The sequence below is a fragment of the Trachypithecus francoisi genome, unplaced genomic scaffold (genome assembly GCF_009764315.1).
Source record: "Trachypithecus francoisi isolate TF-2019V2 unplaced genomic scaffold, Tfra_2.0 Lachesis_group6, whole genome shotgun sequence".
In the NCBI taxonomy this organism is placed as follows: Eukaryota; Metazoa; Chordata; class Mammalia; order Primates; family Cercopithecidae; genus Trachypithecus; species Trachypithecus francoisi.
In genome coordinates, this window is record NW_022681471.1 from 43037551 (window position 1) to 43060004 (window position 22454).

Consider the following 22454-nt stretch of genomic DNA (forward strand, 5'->3'; position numbering starts at 1 on the left):
TTGATTCCATAAATTTTCAGTTAGAGTTTTATTCTTTCAGCTTAATATTAGCCTTTGGTCCCTCTAAAGGGCAAAGTTCCCTGAAGGGTAAAACTTCAAGCTTGTGTCAGGCCCTCCTGACTTCTGTGAACGAGTTTTAGATCCCTGACTGAGAGCAGATTTTGAGGAAAGAAACTTAGTAAGAGGTAAATGAGAGAGTATGAGTGAGGGGAGTTCCATAAATATGAGGAAAAGGCAAAGGCTGGGATGGTGGATCAAAACTTTCACCTGTATTAGAGTCGCGTGGAGGACTTGTTAAAACACAGATTGCTGGACCTCACCCTATGATTTCTGATTTCATTAAGTGTTAGGTGGGGCTTGAGAACTGGCCTTTCTAACCAGTTTCCAGGTGATGCTAATGCAGTTGGTCCAGGGACCACACTTGGAGATTTAGTGGATGGAATGCTTTGACCATTCTGCTGCAGGCAGGCACTGATCCCGAACTACCCTTCTGAACTCTCTGGGAACTGAGCCTGGCCAGTGCATTTGTTGGGTTTTGTTTGTTTGTTTGTTCGTTTTTTCCAGTTGCTGAAGGTCTCAGAGGGCTATTTCTTAGTTAAAGGGCTTTGAGCTCCTTGGGTAGTAAATGATAATACAAAGTGCTGGCAAGTAACTCAGAAGCCTGCAGTTTCCATTAGCCTTTGCCTCTGACAGGTTTCCAGATGCACTGCCATAGCCAGATATATTCCTTAATAAGAGAGTGGTTACACTCTTTTTTTTTTTTTTTAGACAGAGTCTCGCTCTGTTGCCCAGGCTGGAGTGCAGTGGCGCCATGTCCACTCACTGCAAGCTCTGCCTCCCAGGTTCACACCATTCTCCTGCCTCAGCCTCCTGAGTAGCTGGGACTAAGGCGCCCGCCACCATGCCCAGCTAATTTTTTTGTATTTTTAGTAGAGATGGGGTTTCACTGTGTTAGCCAGGATGGTCTCGATCTCCTGACCTCGTGATCTGCCCGCCTTGGCCTCCCAAAGTGCTAGGGTTACAGGCATGCACCTGGCCTGGTTACCCTCTTTTATTTTTGGAATTTGACTTCACAGAGCTCTCTGCTTTATTATCTCTACTTGATGACAAGTTGGTGCAGCCTGAAATGGAATCTCCAGGCTATAGGTAATGGATGTGAAAGCACTTTGAAGAGTAGAGAGAATTGGGCAAATGTAAGGCATTATTACTATTATGGAGAAGAAAGAATCTATATTTGTATTTTTTAAATTTGGGTTGGATGGAAACTAAATAGGGCTTTATGACTGATGAATCCTTGAGGCTATGCACATAGAAAAAAATTATCAGGCGCTGGTGTTGAAGTGAAAACAATAAAATAATGTTGTTTTTAACTTGACAGAAGCCTTAAAATAGCAGTTTTTTACTTAATAAGTCAGAAATAGACTTTTGGAAGACTCTAGATTACTCACATTACTATGGTAGTACATTGAGCATTCAAATAAGAAATGTTTAATCTAGATTTAAGCCAATTGGATTATGACTAAAGCATAAGACAACCCCCCCCCATACACACACACAAATGGCCTGTCCCACGAGAGAAAAATGGATCAAGGTAAATGCAGGAAACATTTGCTGCACTACATCTCCCACCCTACGTTTCCCTCCACAGACGCCTCAAGGCAGTGGGAATTGCAACCACTAACCATCACCATTAATCGCGGGGAAACTGGTGCTACATCACTTAGCTATGAAAAAGTGAAATGACCTAGAACTTCCTGCAGTTAGTTAAGAAAGGCTTTGCAAAGAGTGGTATCATTCCTTTTCTGGAGTCTACATACCTGCAATTGTTTCCCTGTCTTGAGAAACTGTAATTTTTAAGTTTAACTTCTGTGCATGACCTCATTTCAGCTCGGAATACAGAATGTCTGTGAGGTGGAGGGTGGGAGAGAAGGAAAATGTCTATTTGGATTGCTGGTGTAGCTATAAAACCTTTATGTGGAAGAGACATTTTTCTAAAACTGCTGGGAACTAAGTTTAACCACTATTCATTCTCCTCCTTTTCTTTCTAGGGTGATTGGGTGTGGCTGAAAAAGTTCCCCCCTGGAGATTTTGGAGACGTTAAGTCCATCAAGTCAAGAGCAAGTGATGTGTTCGAAATGGTATGAGAAACCTTCATTTATGTAAATTCCCACTAAAATCAATCTGTTCTCCAAAGTAACTAACATCAGAGCTGTTTAGGAAGACCCCTTAACAAATCAGTTCAGGGAAACTGCAGGGTTGCTACTGGGTTGGCATGATCATCTTATGCAATGGCAAAGGTATGTGCTCTGGAGTCAAAGAGACATGAAGCACTCAAATCTCAGCTCTACCATGCAAGAGCTGTATTAACTTGGGCAAGTCATCTAAACTCCCTAAGCCTTAGTTTCCTTATTTATAAAAGGTTATATTAATGTCTACCCTTTAGGTTGGATGAGGATTTAAAGAGACAATACACGTAAAGCATCTTGTGCATTTCCTGGCGCATAGCTTTATCAAGTGGTAACTATTATGATTATTATCAACTAAATATCCCATAATCATTCCAAATCTTCATTTTCCAGTCACCTGGTCATTCTATTTCAAAAGTGGTTATTTCCCTAATCCCACTAATTATGTTCAAGGAGACCTTGGATGGCTTGCTTAAGAAAGCAGCCTGTAGATAAGGCAAGGATACTGATGATCCTTCCTAAGCCATTTAAAAATCTTGGCTCCTCCTTGGACTGAGTCCATACAAGACTTGTGAATACTATCTTGGGTTCCTTCAGGTTCTTGAAAGTGGGATTTTAAAAGGCAATCATAGATTGCTGTACATTTATGAAGCGGGCCATTTCAAATCATTCCAACAAATCTGAATGAGGCAACTACTACTTCCAGAGCACTGAACAAGTGAGAAAACAAAGGAAATGGAACAAGTGAGAAAACAGGACATGTCCTAGAGGTTAGGAAGAGATGTTATGATTTGGTATTTTTCTTTTTTTTTTTTTTGAGATGGAATTTCGCTCCTGTTGCCCAGGCTGGAGTGCAATGGCACGATCTCAGCTCACTGCAACCTCTGCCTCCCAGGTTCAAGACGATTCTCCTGAGTAGCTGGGATTCTCCTGAGTATAGTTGAGTACTCAGACTCCTGAGTAGCTGGGATTACAGGCACCCACCACCACGCCCGCTAATATTTTATATTTTTAGTAGAGACAGGGTTTCACCATGTCGGTCAGGCCGGTCTGGAACTCCTGACCTCAGGTGATCCTCCCGCCTCAGCCTCACAAAGTGCTTGGATTACAGGCGTGAGCCATCATGCCCGGCCAATTTGGTATTTTTCATACATGTGATTGTAATGCCCGGAGATGAAGGCAAGATAATGAGACATGAGTCCAGAAGGGGGATCAAGGTCAGAACTAAAATAGACAATTCTACACTGGTTTGATAATCCAGGATGCTAAACAGAAATCTAGGTCCAAATTATGGAGCCAAAACAGGCCAAACCTGGGACAGCTGATACACTAGAAGTATTGACTCAAGGTAGAGTGTGTCCATGACATCTTTTTTGGGGTAGCTTTTAATTTTGACATAATTTCAAACCTACAAAAAACTTCAAGAATAATTCAAAGATTCAGCAATTATTTACATTTTACCTAGTTGCTTTTTATTATCTATTTATATATTTATGTACATTATTTTTCTGAGCCATTTGAGAGTAAGTTGTAGACCCTATGCCCTTTTACCTCTAAACACTTCAGTGTGTACTTCCTAAAAACACTACAGTATAATGATCAAAATCAGAAAATTTAACGTTGCTACAACACTATTATCTAAACTACTTCCCATATTCTAATTTTACTAATGGTCTTATACAATACAGCTAATATTCCCACAGATCAGTTTCTAATCCAGACTCACACATTTAGTTGGCTGTTGTATCTTTTTAGTTGCTTTTAATCTGTAACAGTTTCTCAGATTTTCTTTGTTTTTCTTCATCTTTATATTTTTGCTGAATTCAGATCAATTATTTCATGGACTGTCCCTCAATTTGAGTTTGCCTGTGTTTCTCAAGATTGATTTAAACTATGCATCTTCAGCCAGAATACTACAGAAGTTATGTGTCTTTTTCAGTGTACTTTATCAGGAGGCACTTTATGAGGATGATGTTGATCATCCCATTATTGGTGATGTTAACCTGATTACTTAATTTAGGTGCTGTCTGCCAAGTTCCTCCACTGGAGAGTAACTGCTTTTATCTTATTGTAATTAATATATAATATTGAAGAGATACTTTAATCTATGTAAATATCCTGTCCTTCGTCAAAGTTTTACCCAATAATTTTGACATCCATTGATAAATGTCATATTCCATCATTGTTTCTACATTTACTGGTTGACATTTTATTATAAGAAAGAAGCTTCTCTTCTTCCTCATTTATTTATTCATTCATTTATTTATATCAGTGTGCACATATGGGTTTTTATTTCATTCAATTAGTATCTATATTATTCATATCAATAAATCTGTCTATCTAAAACCATAAATTCATACTAAACTCTCTAATTCTAATCCAGTGCCACAGGGTTAATTCTGTTTTATTTTATTTTATTTATTTTTCTTACTTTTCTGTATTTGTAATTTCCTTCTCTGACAATGAAGAAATTGCCCTTCCATTATCCTCATGACATCTCTTTATGTGTTCCCTTCACTGACTTGTGTTGCCATGTCAGGTATAGAGTGTAACTCAAACTTAGAGAGAAAGCCAGGATTTTCTAGAATTTACCAATTTACCATGTAGACGTGCTTTAATGCTTTTTAATTGAATGCTTTTTTGAAGCTGGAGGTGGATCTGATCATACTGTTACTGTGAGTCCAGCACTGCCTTGACTACTTATATGTATTCATGACCTTAAAACGTTAGAGCTGGGTACCAGGATCCAGATGGAAAGCAGATCTTTCTGAGCCAGATATAGAAAGGAGCAGTGCACAATGGGATGGATGTCCTTGAAAAACAAGCAGCTGGAGTCAGAAGGCCACAGAGCTGATACTTTTCAACATCTTTTAAGATCACAACTTCTGCAAAATTGTGTGCAGAAAAATTAGGCTGTATCTCTTAGTCTCATGTTCTTCCCCATAATGTGGAACTGATTGGCATGTTCCCTGTACTCCTCTAAAGGCAAATGGAAAGTATCCTGGAGTTCTTTAAAGGAAATTCTCAGTTGTTAGAGATTATCTCCTTCTTTAAGAAATGTGAAGAGGAGTAAACTGCAGTTACTGTGAAACAAAGTGTTTACTTTGTGAAAAAATATTTGGGGCCATTCCAGAGCCTCTATTGAGAATATTATCTTCCCCGTAGCCACTTCTTCTCCAGTGGTGGCTGTTATTATGCCTCAGTACCTCAGGATCATGATCATGTGGTGAAATTGTATCCCTTGATTACTGATGATGCTTCCCAAACGATGATTCTCTTGCCTTTGTTAAACACACTCACAAGCTTTTGAGGCTAATGCCACTCTCTGTTTTAGAATCTTCTACACCTCCTGTTACTTCCATCTACTCTCCATATTCACTACCCCAATTTATTGAATATTTTGGGATATGGATCATGGTCCTCCTCTCTACTCCAAGACCTGCTGTTATGCTGGTGACATCAATTGGACATGGACTGTGGACACCTATATATCTTGACTATTTCATTCTTTGTCGTATCATCCTAATAATCTTCTCTTCCATTCTACTTTGGTCAAACACTGCTACCATTATATTAATACCTTCTGCTTTTCCATCTTCTATAACTGCTACTGAAAATGCTTCACCTGGCCGGGCGCGGTGGCTCAAGCCTGTAATCCCAGCACTTTGGGAGGCCGAGGTGGATGGGTCATGAGGTCAGGAGATCGAGACCATCCTGGCTAACATGGTGAAACCCTGTCTCTACTAATAATATTAAAAAATTAGCCGGTTGTAGTGGCGGCCGCCTGTAGTCCCAGCTACTCAGGAGGCTGAGACAGAAGAATGGCGTGAACCCGGAGGCAGAGCTTGCAGTGAGCTGAGATCACACCACTGCACTCCAGCCTGGGCAACAGAGCTAGACTCCGTCTCAAAAAAAAAAAAAAAAAAAGCTTCACCTCCCAATTATGAATTCATCACACTCTCTGATTATAACCTCCTTTTATCCCAACTGTGCCTATATTTGACTATATCAGGTCTTCCATTCTACTGACCTCTGCTTTCTCCAAACTCACAAGCCCTTGTTTTATTTGCTTTATTGTCCAATTCAGATTCTATAATCCATCATTTGAACATGCTCTTATTAATATTTCTGTTTTTTTGGTCAGACACACTTGCAAAACTCTAGTTCTGTATGATCCCAACTCTTAACTTTATTTGTGCTTGCACTTAAACAGTCAAATATTATAGCAGAAAGTTATGCAACAAAGTATATTGTTTCCACTATAAATTCATGGTTTCTTATATTTAAATGTCCTTACTACTACCTCATAATTCCATTATACTTTATTGGTGAATTCACTTCCTACAACCCATACATCAAAGCTTCTCCATTTTCCTTGAAGCTCCAATGTCCTTCTCTTTCTCAATTTTCACTCTTGCTATTCCGGTCCAAACTATCATCATCTCCCGCTAGAGCTACTAAGATTGTCTTTTTTTCTTTTCATAGACTTAATTTCTTAAAAAAAAAATTATTTCCATAGTTTTTTGGGGGGAACAGGTGGTATTTGATTACATGAATAAGTTCTTTAGTGGCAATTTGTGAGATTTTGGTGCACCCATCACCTAAGCAGTATACACTGAACTCAATTTGTAGTCGTTTATCTCTCGCCCCCCTCCCACCCTTTCCCCTGAGTCCCCAAAGTCCTTTGTATCATTCTTATGCCTTTGCATCCTCATAACTTAGCTCCCACTTATGAGTGAGACATACGATGTTTGGTTTTCCATTCCTAAGCTACTTCACTTAGAATTAATAGTCTCTAGTTCCATCCAAGTTGCTGCAAATGCCATTATTCATTCCTCTTTATGGCTGAGTAGTATTCCATCATATGTATAAATATATGTATATATGACGTGATATATATACACATATATACCAATAGATATATACACATATATATCATATACACACACATACACACATACACACAACAATTTCTTTATCCACTTGTTGACTGATGGGCATTTGGCTGGTTCCATATTTTTGCAATTGCAAATTGTGCTGCTATAAACATGCGTGTACAAGTATCTTTTTCACATAATGACTTCTTTTCCTCTGGGTAGATATCCAGTAGTGGGATTGAAAACTGAATCAAAGAGTAGTTCTACTCTTAGTTCTTTAAGAAATTTCCACACTGTTGGCCGGGCACGGTGGCTAATGGGAGGCTGAGGCGGGCGGATCACGAGGTCAGGAGATCGAAACCATCCTGGCTAACATGGTGAAACCCTGTCTTTACTAAAAATACAAAAAATTAGCCAGGCGTAGTGGCGGACACCTGTGGTCCCGGCTACTCAGGAGGCTGAGGCAGGAGAATGGCATGAACCCGGGAGGTGGAGCTTGCAGTGAGCCGAGATCGCGCCACTGCACTCCAGCCTGGGCGACAGAGTGAGACTCCATCTCAAAAAAAAAAAAAAAAAAAAAAAAAAAGAAAAAACTCTCCATACTGTTTTCCATAGTGGTTGTAGTAGTTTACATTCCCACTAGCAGTGTAGAAGTGTTCCCTGTTCGGCTGGGCATGGTGGCTCATGCCTGTAATCCTAGCACTTTGGGAGCCCAAGGCAGGTGGATCACCTGAGGTCAGGAGTTCGAGACCAGCCTGATCAACATGGTGAAACCCTGTCTCTACTAAAAATACAAAAATTAGCTGAGCGTGGTGGTGGGCGCCTGTAATCCCAGCTACTCTGGAGGCTGAGGCAGGAGAATTGCTTGAACCTGGGTGATAGAGGTTGCAGTGAGCCAAAATCATGCCATTGAACTCCAGCCTGGGTGACAAGAGTGAAACTCCATCTCAAAAAAAAAAAAAAAAGTTCCCTGTTCACTGCATCCACTCCAACATCTAGACTTAATTTTTTGGAACTGTTTTGGGTTCACAGGAAATTAAGCAGAAAGCACAGAGAGTTCCTATGTATCTCCTGTCCCCACTCATGCACAGCCTCTCCAACTATTAACAGGGTGGCTAATTGATTATAATAATGAACTTACACTGACACATCATTATCACCCAAAGTCCATAGTTTACATTGGGGTAAACTCTTGGTGTTATATATCTTGCGAGTTTTGACAAATGTATAATGGCATGTATTCACCATTATAGCAACATACAGAATAGTTTCAGTCCCCTAAAAATCCTCTGTGCTCCACCTATTCACACCTGTCTCCCTCTAACCCCTGGCGCCTTGCGACTGCCTTTTAACTATTCTAATCACATCCACTCTCAAATCCATTCTTCACATTGCAAACTACTCTTTTCAAAATTGAGTCCGATTTTATCACTGCTTAAATCTCTTTAATAGATTCCTATTGTTCTTTCCTCTGTGTGGGGATTTCAAATTATAGATTCAACTTCTTTAATAGATATTGTACTATTCAAACTTTCTATTTCTTCTTGTGCCAGTTTTGGTAAGTTATGGATTTAAAGGAAGTTGTTCATTTCATATATGTTATCAAACTTATTGGCACAAAGGTGTATATATAATATGCTCAAGCTATCTTTTAGATATCCTTAGGATCTGCAACGATGTTCTCCGTTTCATTCCTGATACTGATAATTTATGTTTTTTTCTTAATCAGCATTGCTAGAGGATATTAATTCTATTCATATTTTCCAAATATCAACTTTGAACTTTGTTGATTGTTCTCTATTGTAGGCCTGCTTTCTGTCCCATTGATTTATATTCTTATCTTTTTTTTTCCTTCCTTCTACTTACTTTGTATTTAATTTGTTGCTCTTTTACTAGTTTCTGAGTCAGAAGCTTTGATGGTTGATTTTAACCTTTCTTATTTTCTAATTTAGTCACCTACAACTAGAAAATCTCCTCTAAGCACTGCTTCAGCTACAACCCAGAAATTTTTCTTTCTTTTCTTTTTTTTTTTTTTTTTAAAAAAACACTTTTTGTAATCCCAGCACTTTGGGAGACTGAAGAAGGATGATAGCTTGAGCCTAGGAGTTCGAGACCAGCCTGGGCAACATAAAGAGACCCCATTGCTACCAAAAAAAAGTAGGAAAGGAAGAAACATATGCAAAATAAACAAAATAGTATAACATTATGTGTCCAAAACTCACCTTCAACAATCATCATTATCCTGTATTTTTTCATCTATACCTTCACCCATTTCTCACATCCCTAATTTTGTGGTAGTTATTATTAATTTTTAATTCTGTATTTTTAGGTGCAGTTACACACATTGAAATGCCCATATCATTTCTCTATAATTTTGATAAAATGACATACCCATACAATCTAGACTTCTATCATGATATAAAGTAGGGATTAGCAAATTATGGCCCATAGCCTGTTTTTACAGTCTGGAAGCAAAGAATATTTTCTACATTTTAAAAAGGGTTATGAAAAAATAAAACAACAGAAACCATGTATTATCTGCAAAGCCCAAGTTATCTATTATCTGTAGTTTTATAGAAAAAGATTGCTGACCCCTGATATAAAACATTCCTTCTCTCCAAAATTTCACTTGTGTCCCTTAGTAAATTTGTGTTCACCAAAAACCAGAGGCAACCACAGTTCTGTTTTTCTGTTTGTTTGTTTAACTTGCATTAATTTTGCTTGTTCTAAAACATCATATAAGTGGAAACAGACAACAGAAAGACTGTGATATTCATCCATGTATAAGTAGCTTGTTCCTTTGTATTGCTAAGTAGTATTCCATTGCATAAATATAGCACAATTTAATTATCCATTTTCCCGCTGATGGACATTTGGGTTGATTGCAATTTTGGCTATTGTCAATGTAAGTGCGATGGATATTCTTGGACCAGTCTTTTTATGGACACATATTTGAATTTCTCTCGAGAATTTCTCCTAGAAATACCAGGAAGGGAATTTCTAGGTTAAAGAGTAGTGTACACTTAACTCTATAACACCCTGTGAAATATTTTCTCATTTTACTTTCCTGCACACAAGTTATAAGAATTCCCTTTGGTCTACATCATTGCCAATATTTGATGTTGTCAGTTAATTTAATTTTAGTCATTCTAGTGTGTTGATGAGGTTCTCTCATAGTGTTTTTTATTTTTAATTGTGCTAAAAAGACATAAAATTTACCACCTTAAAGTGTACAGTTAAGTAGTGTTAAGTATATTCACATTGTTGTACAACATATCTCTGGAACTTTTTCACCTTGAAAACTGAAACTCCGTACCCATTAAACAACTCTCCATTTCCTCCTTCCTGAAGTTCCTGGTAAACACCATTCTATTTTCTTTTTCTATGATTTTCACTACTTTGTATATCCTGTATAAGTAGAATCATACAGTATTTGTCATTTTGTGACTCACTCATTTCACTTAGCATAATGTTTCATTGTGTTTATAAAAATATGTTTTCTATTCAGGTGTAATATAAAATAAAATGTACACATGCTAGATGTTCTGTTCAATGAATTTTGACAATTGCATGTATCTATGTAACCATTCTCCAAAAAAGTTACTAATATGTTCATTACACCAGAAAGTTCATTTGTCCTCCTTTTCAGTAATTTCTCCTATCCCATAGGCAATCACTATTCTGATGTCTATTAAAATAAATTAATATTTTTTTCTGTTCTTTGATTTTATGTAAATGGAATGATACAGTATCTTGTGCCTGCCTTCTTTCTGTCAGCACAATGCTTTTTAAGATTAACTTATGATTTTGCATATACCTGTAGGTCACTTTTTAAATTGCCTAGTAGTAGTTTGTTTTATGACTATATCACAATTTGTTTATCATTCTCCTGTTGAACATTTGGCTTGATTCTAATTTTTTAGAAGAGTTTTTTTTTGACGATTTTATGAATGAGGCAACTATAAACATTTTTCGTTATGGTAAAAAACTCACATAACTAAAATTTACCATCTTAACCATTTTTAAGTATACAATTCAGTAGTGTTAAGCATATTCACATTGTTGTGAAACATATCTCCAGAACTTTTCCATCTTGCAAATCTTAAGCTTTTTCATCTTGCAAATCTGATCTTGAAAATATCCCCATTTCTATTTCCAACAGCCCCTGGTAACTACCACTCTTTCTGTTCCTATGAGTTTCACTACTTTAGATATCTCATGTAAGTATAATCATATAGTATTTGTGTTTTTGTGACTGTCTTATTTCACTTGGCATAATGTCCTCAAGGTTCATTCATGTTGTAGCATGTGACAGGATTTCCTTCCTTTATAAGACTGAGTAATATTCCATGTATGTTATCCATTTGTTTATTGTTAAATGTTTGGGTTACATCCACCTCTTGGCTAATGTGAATAGTGCTGCTAGGAACATGGTTGTAGAAATACTTCTTTGAGACTGTGCTATCAATTATTTTGTACATATATCTGGAAGTAAGATTGCTGGCTAATGTGATGGTTCTATTTTAAATATTTTTTATAAACTTTCATACTGTTTTCCATAGCAGTTGCACCATTTTACAATCCCACCAACAGTGCACAAGTGTTCCAATTTCTCCACATCTTTGCCAACGCTTATTTTCTGTAGCCATCATAATGGGGTTAAGGTGATATCTCCCAGAGGTTTTGATTTGCATTTCTCTATTCATTAGTGGTGGTGGCCATCTTTTCATAGAAAACTATAAAGATTTTTATATATATCTTTTGTGAACATATATTTTCACTTCTCTTGAGTAGATACATAAGAATAGAACTGGGTCATAGAGTAGTTGTGTGTGTAGCTTTATATGAAACATCCAAACTGTTCTCCAAATCGGTTTTGGCATTTTACATTCCCATCGGAAATGTTCCAGTTGCTCTAATTCTTAACAACATTTGTCTTTTTGATATTTGCCTTTCTAGTGTGTGTCAAATGGTATCTTATACTCTAATTTGCATTTTCTTGATGACTAAAATTGTTGAGCACCCTTTTAACGTGTTTACAATTCACTTGTATATCTTCTTGTGTGAAGAGCCTTTTCAAGTTTTTGCCCGTTCTTAACATTGGGAATTTTTTGTATTTTTATTTTTAAATTACAGGCATTCTTTATATATCCTGAATAGCCTTTGCTGAACTATTTATTTTGTAATTATTTTTCTCAATTTGTGGCTTGTCTATGATGTCTTCTGTTGAGCAACATTTTTAGTTTTAAGGAAGTCCAATTGTCCAATTTATCATTTTATTTTCCCCTCCAACTCCCCTCCCTTTCCCCCTCCTTCTCCCTTTGTCCTCCCCCTTTGTCCCTCCTACTTTCTTTTTCTTTGTCTTTTTCTCTCTCTCTCTCCCTTCCTTCCTTCCCCTTCCCTCCTTCCCTCCTTCCCTCCTTCCCTCCTTCCCTCCTTCCCTCCTTCCCTCCTTCCCTCCTTCCCTCCTTCCCTCCTTCCCTCCTTCCCTCCTTCCCTCCTTCCCTCCTTCCTCCTTCCCTTCTTTCTTTCTTTCTTTCTTTCTTTCTTTCTTTCTTTCTTTCTTTCTTTCTTTCTTTCTTTCTTCTTTCTCTCTTTCATCTTTCTCTCTCTTTCTTCTTTCCTCTCTCTCTCTCTCTCCCCCTCCCCTCCAAGATTCTGTGTTTAGGCCTATGATCCATTTTGAATTACTTTTTGTGTACAGACTGAGACAATGATTAAGGTTCAGTTTTTGCATATAGATACCCAGGGTTCCAGTAACAATTGTTTTTAAAAAGCTTTCCATTGAATTAATGTTGTAACTTGGAGAAAAATTAACTGACTATATATGTGTGCATATATTTTTGGAGTCTCTGTTCTGTTTCCTTCACTCATTAGTGTAACCATAATGCCAATATCACACTCCCTTGGTTATCATAACTATAGAGTACCTCCTAAAGTCAAGTGGTGTAAGCCTCTAACTTTTTTTTTCAAGATTGTTTTGGACATTGTAAATTCTTTAAATTTAAAATAAATTTTGAAATCAGCCTGTCTATTACTTCCACAAGGCTTTCTGTAATTTTTGATGGGGATTGCAATGAATTTATAGAGACATTTAGGCAAAATGGACGTCTTAACAATACTAAGTCTTTCAGTCCATTAATGGGGTATATGTCACCATTTATTTAAGTTTTCTTACTTTTTTCTTATCAAAGTTTTGATACTATTATACAAGTTGAGTAGAAATGGTAACAGCAGACATCTTTGCCTTGTTCCTGGCCTTAGAGGAAAAGGAATCAATGTTTTATTTTTAGGTTTGATGTTACCTGAAAGTTTTTCACATTTCTGCATTTCTATGATTCTTTTAATCATAAAGAGGTTTTATATTTATATTGCTACCTATTGCAATTATTCTATGGTTTTGCTCTTTTATTCTGTTAATGTGGTGAATTACATCATTTTTAAAAGAAATATTAAGCACATCTTAATATTCCCAGGATGAATTCCACTTGGTCACGATAGATTATCTTTTTAATTATTGCTAGACGATATTTGCTAATCTTTTAAAAGAATTTTTGCATCTATGTTTTTAAGAAGAATAGTCTATACTTTTAATGTTTGTCAGCGCTATGTTTGGCTGCATAAAACAAGTTTGGACGTCTTTGTCTTTTTCTGAGGTTTGTGTAGACTGGTATTATTTATTATTAAATTTTTAAATAAATTTCATCAATAAAATCATTTGGTCCTTGGATTTTCTTGTGGGGATGTTTTTGAAAACAAATTCAATTTCTTTGCTAAATATAGGGCTCTTAGGATTATTATTTCATATTGTGCCAAGTTTAATAAGTTGTGTTTTTCAAGAAATGTCAAATTCGTTATTGACTTTATTAGCATAAAGTTGTTTATAAATTCCTTTATAACCTTACTGATCTGTATGATCTGTAGTGATACATATCTTTCATTCTAGATATTAATAATTTTTTCTTTTTCTTTTTTTCTTGATCAGTCTTCTTAGAGATTTATTAAATGTATTACTTTTGTTTTAAAGAACAATGTTTCAATTTTGTTAATTTTCTCTACATTTTGATTGTTTTCTCTTTTATGATCTCTGCCCTATGTTATTTCTTCCTGCTTATTTTTGGTTATTCATTATTTTTCGAACATTCTTCTTTTAATTTAAGTGACATATTTACATTTAAGCTCCGCTGTAGCTGCATCCCACAAAATTTTATATGTTATATTTCATTGACCTTTCAGCTTGAAATAATATAATTTCATTATTCTTTTTTGACACATGTATATTTTGAAATATATGCTTCATTACCAGATATTTGTGGCCCTTCTGGATACCATAATTAATAGATTTCTCATTTAATTCTGTTGTGGTCAAAGAATATTATCTGCAAATTTAATCTTGAAATGTATCAAAAACATTGGCCATAGCCAAGCATGTGGTCTATGTTGGTGAACATTCCACATACTTTGAAATTAATGCATATTGTACAGTTGTTTGGGTAGAGTCCTATCAATATCAATTAGGTCAAGATGGTTGATAGTGTGATTCAGATCTTCTATATCCTTACTGCATTTTGTCAATATGTTTTATCAATTACCATAAAATTTTCCTATTTTCTAATTCTGTGAGTGTTTTCTTCAGGTGCATTGAAGTTCTATTATTAAGTACATCTAGTAAATGTTTAACAACAGGCTTTCTGAAAAAGATCCCTAATTTGGAGCATTTCCTGATTTCTGTGCTGTAAGTACCTCCATTGTAACTAATTGGGACTACCCATGTGATGTCATTGAACACAGAGATGGTAAGAAATTCTTCTTATGATCCAGCACATCTTTGCACATACACATTTTATTATGTGTCTTGATTATTTTATCATTACGAAATGTCCCTCTTTATGTCTGATAAGACTTATTTTCTTGATTTCTATTTTCTCCAATAATAACATAGCCAATTTAGCTTTTGATTAGTTTTTGCATGATTTGCTTTTTCTGTACTTTTTCTTTCAATGCATTGTGTCTTTGGATTACTGTTCATCTTATTTAGGGAGCAGGCATTTGGTTCTTTCTTTTATCTCCCAATTCTGCGATCTGTCTTCTAATGAAATGTTTAGGCTACTTACATTTAAGGCACTTATTGACATAGTTGGATTTCTCATCATCTATTTTGCTGTATGTTCTCTATTTGACTCATCTATGTCTCCGTTTGTTCCTTGTTTCCCTTTTCTTGCTTTCCTTTGGGCTAAAAGTGTTTTCATATATTCCATTTTGTTTCCTATATTGGCATTTTAGCGATACATTTTTGCACTTTTTAATGACTGTTCTAGGAATTGCTTAAATGCATCTTGAATTTATCACAAACTACTCAGAATTAATATTCCACTTCTTTACCTAAAACATAGGAAATTTGTAACAGCAGTGTCTCATTTACTAGCCTACTATTCTTTGCTCTATTGTTATCATATATATGCCTACATTTATTGTGAACCATATAATATAGTGTTAAAATATTTTAAGCATTCATATGCATTTCATACAAATTAAGAGAATGAGATGAAAATATATTCTGTTATATTTATCAACATATTTACTATTTCTGATAACTTTAATTATTTCCTAATAGAGCCAAGTTACCATTTAGCATCTTTTCTCTTCAACCTGAAGATCCTCCCCTTAGGCGTTACTTGTATTGCAGGCCTGCTGATGACAAATTTTCTGTTTTCGTCTACTTGATAATGTCTTCAATTTTGAATGATACTTTTGCTTGGTACAGAATTATGAGTTGATAGCTGCATTTATTTTCTTTTCTTTTTTTTTTTTTTGAGACGGAGTCTTGCTCTTTCGCCCGGGCTGGAGAGTGCAGTGGCCGGATCTCAGCTCACTGCAAGCTCCGCCTCCCGGGTTTTACGCCATTCTCCTGCCTCAGCCTCCCGAGTAGCTGGGACTACAGGCGCCCGCCACCTCGCCCGGCTAGTTTTTTGTATTTTTAGTAGAGACGGGGTTTCACCGTGTTAGCCAGGTGGTCTCGATCTCCTGACCTCGTGATCCGCCCGTCTCGGCCTCCCAAAGTGCTGGGATTACAGGCTTGAGCCACCGCGCCCGGCCCTGATAGCTGCATTTATTTTTTTTGGCATATAAATATTCTTTCATTGGTTTTTTTTTTTTTTTGGTATTTCTTTGTTTCTGATGAGAAGTCAGCCATTATTCATTCTTTGTATGTAGTGTGTACTGTTTTTTCTGACTACCTTCAAAAGTTTATTATCCTAGTTCAGGGTTTTGACTGTTAAATGTCTAGATATTGCTTTCTTTGTATTTAATCTCTTTGATGGGTCACTGAACTTCTTAGATTTTAAGCTCATCTTTGGATTGTAGGAGTTTGAATATGATGTATGTAGGGCATTTTCTTTGTGTTTATTCTGTTTGGAGTTCAATGAGCTCCTTAGAATTTTAAGTTGATGTCTTTTACCAAATTTACAAAGGTTTTGACCACTATTTCTATAAAAATTGTTTTGCCCCATTTTCTTTAGATCCTTCTAGAACTCAAGTTACTTATGTGTTAGTCTGTTTGATATTGTCCCACTTATCCTTTTTCCCTCTGTTTTTCAGCTTAGGTATTTTTTTATTGATCTCTCCTCAAGTTCATTACTTTTATGTCAATTCCTAAGCCCACCTAGCAAATTTTTTACTTCAGTTATTCTATTTTCCAGCTATATATTTTCAATTGGTTCATATTTATAGTTTCTTTTTCTCTGCCATGTTCTATACCCATATATTCATTTTGCATATGTTATCCTTTAAATCTTCAAATACATTTATAAAATCTTTGTTAAAGGCCTTTTCTGCTAATCACAACATTTGTGTCATTTTGAGATAATTCTATTGACCTTTTTTTAGCCTGAGTATGGGTCACATTTTTTCTATTTCTTTGTACATCTAAGGCTTTTGGTTCATTACTGAATATTATGAATAATACATTTTAGAAACTTGGATTCTGTGGTGTAGCTCTGAAGAACTATTTTGTTGTTCTTGGAGGTAAACCAAATTTTACTCATTTTAGTTGTCTTTCAAATATAGTTCTACCTCCATTTCTGCTTTCAGTCACGCTCCACTGTCTCAGGTTTTTAGAATATTTGATTCATATTTTATAGGTTTTTTGTCTACTGAGTATTAAAGACATTGTTCAATTGTCTTCTGACTTTGTTCTGCATTCCCAAATATCTAATGTTTTTTATTTTTGCTAGATATTTATGTAAATAAACTGTAGAAGCTCCAGGTCATATGTTCTACCAGCAAGGATTTTTCTCTTTTCAGGTGTTAGGTGGATTGGGTAAGGGACTAATCACATTAATCGAATCAAAGATTGAGCTGGATTGAAGCTGTGTTGCAGTTTTAGTTAGACTCAGTCCACCACGAATTCTCCTGTTTCTCAGGCATATCTTTCCCAGAGTCTACAAGTCTGTCTCCTCCACTTTGAAAGATTGGGATATTCAGACTGTACTTCATAACTTTTTCCTTTACTCTCAATCCATGCTGCTTCCAGATTTGGCAAATTTCTTGAGGAAGACACCAACCGAATGTTTGTCGCAGGCCCTATTTTCAGTGAGACTTGTCTCCTAAATATCGGAAAAATAACAGAAGATCTCAAACAATTTTATAGAAGCTTTCTAGTCTCCTCTATAGCCCCCAGACTCAGAAAAATGCTGTGGGGAGAAAACTAGCTCACATTTAGTCTCCTGAAATTTATTAATTGTGATACCAGTCTTCCACAATTGCCAAAAGCATTACCAGTTTTTGCATTTTCCCGGCAAATTCTTTCTGTTAAGCTAAGCCCAATCTTCGGCTTGTGCTGGAAATCAGCAAATGTCCTCAGGGAAGAAGATGGCTGACAACAGCCTGGTTATCTTAGAAGGGCTCTTGCATCTTTGAATTTTAGATTTTTTTTTGCACCTGCATATCCCCAGTGGTTTTTTTTAAAATATGTTTTTTCAGTTTTTCTAGTTGTTAAAAGCTGTAGCATCAGGAATGGTGGTCTGCCATAACCTACTACACCCTGCTGGTATTCAATGTCCCTATAATCATTTTTAAATAAATAACTAGCAACTTAAAAGACCTATTATTTCTGTATAATCTGGCTCTTCCCTGTCTCTTCAGTCTTCTATCACCATCATATTTCCTCAACTACTCTGCTTAAGGCACACTGGCGTTTACTTAGTCTTTGGATTATGATATGCTCCCAGTGCAAAACCTTTACCTGTACTATTACAATCCCTCAAATACTTTTTCTTCCCTGCTTTGCATGGTTAATCCACTCATCTTTTAACTCCCAGATCAATTCTCACTTCCCATGAAACCTGTCCCAACTTCTCTGATTGGTCAAAGCCCAATTATACATACTCACATTATGTAACTCTCCTCCATAGGACTTGTCAGAGTCACAAATTTTGTATCTTGTGTAATCATCTGGTTAAAACAAGAGGTCAGAAACCATGTAACATTTTGTTCATCATTTGTCCCCAGTCTTTCTCTCAGGACCTGGCAAATAATAGGTACTAAAAAACTTTGTTAAATGAATAAAATATTGCTAGTGGGAAATATAGGATCAGAAGTCTTTCACTAGTACCTGGTTAATGTGTTCTATATGACAATTGACCTCTGGGTGTTAGATAGTGGGTAGGTTGATCCAGGGATAGGAGGTCTTGAACAATAGCTCTTTACAACAAAATAAAAAGAAAAATAAATGCAGGAAACAGACATGAATCACCAGTTAACTCATAGAGGTAGAAAATTTTCTTGTTGAGGCCGGGCACACTGTCTGGTGCCTGTAATCCCAGCACTTTGGGAGGCCGAGGTGGGCGGCTCACCTGAGGTCAGGAGTTCGAGACCAGCCTGGCCAACATGGTGAAACCCTGTTTCTACTAAAAATACAAAAATTAGCTGAGCATGGTGGCACGCACCAGTAATCCCAGCTATTTGGGAGGCTGACGCACGAGAATCACTTGAACTGGGAGGTGGTTGTGGCAGTGAGCTGAGATCACGCCACTGCACTCCAGCCTAGGCGACAGAGTGAGACTCTGTCTCAAAAAAAAAAAAAAAAAAAAAAACCCAAAGGAAAAAGAAAAAAAAAGAACATTTTCTTGTCAAAATAGTCACCAATTGCTGATATAGTTGTGGATGAGCACCTGTGTGGAGAAGGACATTTTCATAAAGGTATACATACCCACCTCTAGGATGAAATTTCAGCTGCTGTGGAAGAGGGACACAGAGAGATTAATTCTGGTGTTATGACATCCTAGGAACTTTTTTCAAGTGGGTGAAGGAGTCTTTCAGATAACTTAGGTCAGTATTTGACTTAGGAACAGATGTCTCTGGTGGCTGTATGCTTAAAGGTGTCATGTCACACTTTGGGAGTCCAAGGCAAGTGGATCATTTGAGGTCAGGAGTTCGAGACCAGCCTGGCCAACATAGTGAAACCCCATCTCTACCAAAAATATGAAAAATGAGCTGGGTGTGGTGGCATGCACCTGTAATCTCAGCTACTCAGGAGGCTGAGGCAGGACAATCGCTTGAACCCAGGAGGCAGAGGTTGCAGTGAGCCGAGATCGTGCCACTGCACTCCAACTAGGTGACAGAATGAGACTCTGTCTCAAAAAAAAAAAAAAGAAAAAAAAAGATGTCATGTCAAATATGAAGCTAACAAAATCCTTGAGAGACCGGACACATTCAACTCTTAAACATTTGATGGTAGCCAGCCAGATAGGTATTATGGGAGAGGTAAAGTACACGTCTACCTGGTAAATGTTCATCTTGCTAAAGCTGATGTTGCAAACTTTCTCTGCGTCCTGAGGTTGTCCAGAATCTTGGTAGGACATGACTGCATGTAGGCATCTACCTGCTCCTTATACAGGATCTTCTCTATTGGTTACAGCTGAGGATGGGTGCATATAAAGATCTATCAAAGATCTAGATAGAATTTTTCCCATGCTAGTACCATTAGTGTAATGCTAGATGCTTTAACAAATAGACCTTCAATATGTAATGTCTCAAACACAGCAGAAGTTTAATTTTCACCCAAATAACAGCACAAGGTGGGTATTCTTGTACTGTTGGCAGGTGACTCTCTTCCAATATCATGACTCAGGGACCCAGGCTATAACCATCTCACGGCTCTGCTATGTCTTAGGGCCATATCATCATCTGCATTCATCCATAGAAGTGGGAAAATAATATGGAAGGGGGTATAAAAGCCTTAGCCTAGAAATGGCACATATCACTTCCTCTCCCATTTAATTGCCTAGAGGAAGTGGCATATATCGATCCTCTTCTATTCCATCGCTTGGAATTCAGTCATATGGCTACACTTAGCTCCAAGAAAGACTGGAAAATATGGATTAGCTCTCTGCCCAAGAAGAAGAGAAAATAGATTTGTGTTGAACAGCTAGTAGTATTGAATATGACAACTTTTTACTTTTTCTTCCAACAGAGTTCCAGAGCCCAGTAATTTTGGCTGCTTGCTTCATAAGAAAATAGAACTTTAGTAGCAGTGCCTATTTTGCTGTTTGTGGGCTGAGTTTCTGTCCACCTTAACTAGTTTAGGTTGCAGTGGATGAAGAGAATTGTCATGGGTGCCAGGCTCTTGTGCTTAGAAGGCAACCTTGGTGGTCAATAGCTAACATTCCCACCAGGGATAATTTAACATTTGCTTGTATCATATTGTAAGAAGCAAGCTCATATTCTAAGTCCTATAGTGTAATTCATCTCAATAAATGGGCCACCATCAGTTCAATGTTCAAAATAGAATAATTCTTGATTTCATTCTTTCCTCCCCCCCCACACAAGTCACGTGATTTATAGCTCCAAAATACATCTCAGATCTGCCTTTTGCTGTTCATTTACACTGTTACCATTCTAAGCCTATCTCTCTATCTATTTAGATAGATACAGATATACATATCTGTGTAAACATACTTGTAAGTTTCTATAATTAATAAATTTTAATGGTGAAATTCACCAGACACTTTTCTTCATCTTACCTGACCTCTCTGGTATTTATCACACTTTCCTGAAATTCTTTCTGGCAGGCATTTTTCTCACTTTCCTGAAACTAATCCTGTGTTTTTAACGATATTGTTTTAAATAGGCTTTTCCCTACTTCCTGGCCTTTCTTCTAAGTCTTATTGCAGGCTGTTCTTCCTTTTCCCTCCCTTCAAATGTTGATGTTTCCTTTTTCTCTTTTTCTTTATACTTTCCTTGGGTAATCTCATCTGTTCCCACTGTTTTTACCTAAAATTTAATTGCTTACAATTCCCACATGTATTTATACTGGTCAGAACTCATTCCTGAGCTTCAAACTCTGAATATACAACTGTCTTTGAAATAGTTCCACCTTGATGTTTTGTAGGTACCTCATTCTCAAAATGTCTCAACTGAATTTATCAGCCTTTCCACCAAATGTGCTTTTCCGTCTGTCTTAGCTGAGGTTACCCAAAATCTGAGCCTGAGATGGAAATTCTTGTTCAAATTTTTAATGGAGAAAATGCTTTCAAGTAAAGAGTGAGGGAAGTAGGATAGGACAGGGTAAAAGTTAAGCAAGCATTTGATTTCAGCTGGAAACTAGCAATAGTATGATCTTATGGGGAAGTGCTGGAGTACAAGTTATATCATGAATCTTACTTGAGGCTAGGAAGCTGGACTTTTGTACTGTCCTCAGTGAGTAAATATTGCCTGAGGCCTGTGGGTGGGACCTAACCTCTCAGGTAAGGTGGCTCACCATTAATTTGTGCTCTAGGACAGTTTTTTTTTTTTTTTTTTTTTTTTTTTTAATGGAGCAACTATGAGTTATCAGTCAACATTCACAGCAGTTGGGGGATGCATGGTTAAAGGCTTATGTGTAGGGCATGAACATATCCACTATTACCTCATCCCTGAGTTCCCTATATTAATATGTAGCACCACTGTCTACCCAGGTATCCAAGTAAAAATCTGGGAGTGATCATGGAGTCTTTTTTCCCCTCTCTCATCCCTCATTTAAATAGTAATAATAATAAATGATAATTATTGAGTGCCCACAGTATAAATTTCAAATTCCATAGCATGGTTCATAAAGTCCCATGGGATGTGGCTCCTGTCTATTTCTCCAGTCTAGTATTTAATATCCTCTTCTTATACTCTATTCTGACCACCTAAACCTGTTGTGGATTTCTCAACATAATGTGCTATCACTCTCAACCCCTCTCATCATGTCATCGTCACCTGGTCAACTCTTACTTGTCCTTTGAGAGAGTCCACATATTACCTCCTTAGGGAAGTCTTCTCTGACTACCCTAGGGTGAATTAGATATTTAACATTTGAGCTCTCACAGCATCCCATGCCCCCATTTTCAGAACACATTCACAATGAAAT

At 36.9% G+C, this 22454-nt stretch overlaps 1 protein-coding gene across 1 annotated transcript in view; it reads left to right on the plus strand.

The window, feature by feature from the left end:
• The window catches only part of GUCY2F (guanylate cyclase 2F, retinal), a 97002-nt gene that overhangs the window by 38431 nt on the left and 36117 nt on the right, over positions 1 to 22454 (plus strand). The window contains 1 exon segment of the mRNA XM_033201145.1: positions 2049 to 2138. Within this exon segment, the coding sequence (XP_033057036.1) occupies positions 2049 to 2138 (90 nt within the window).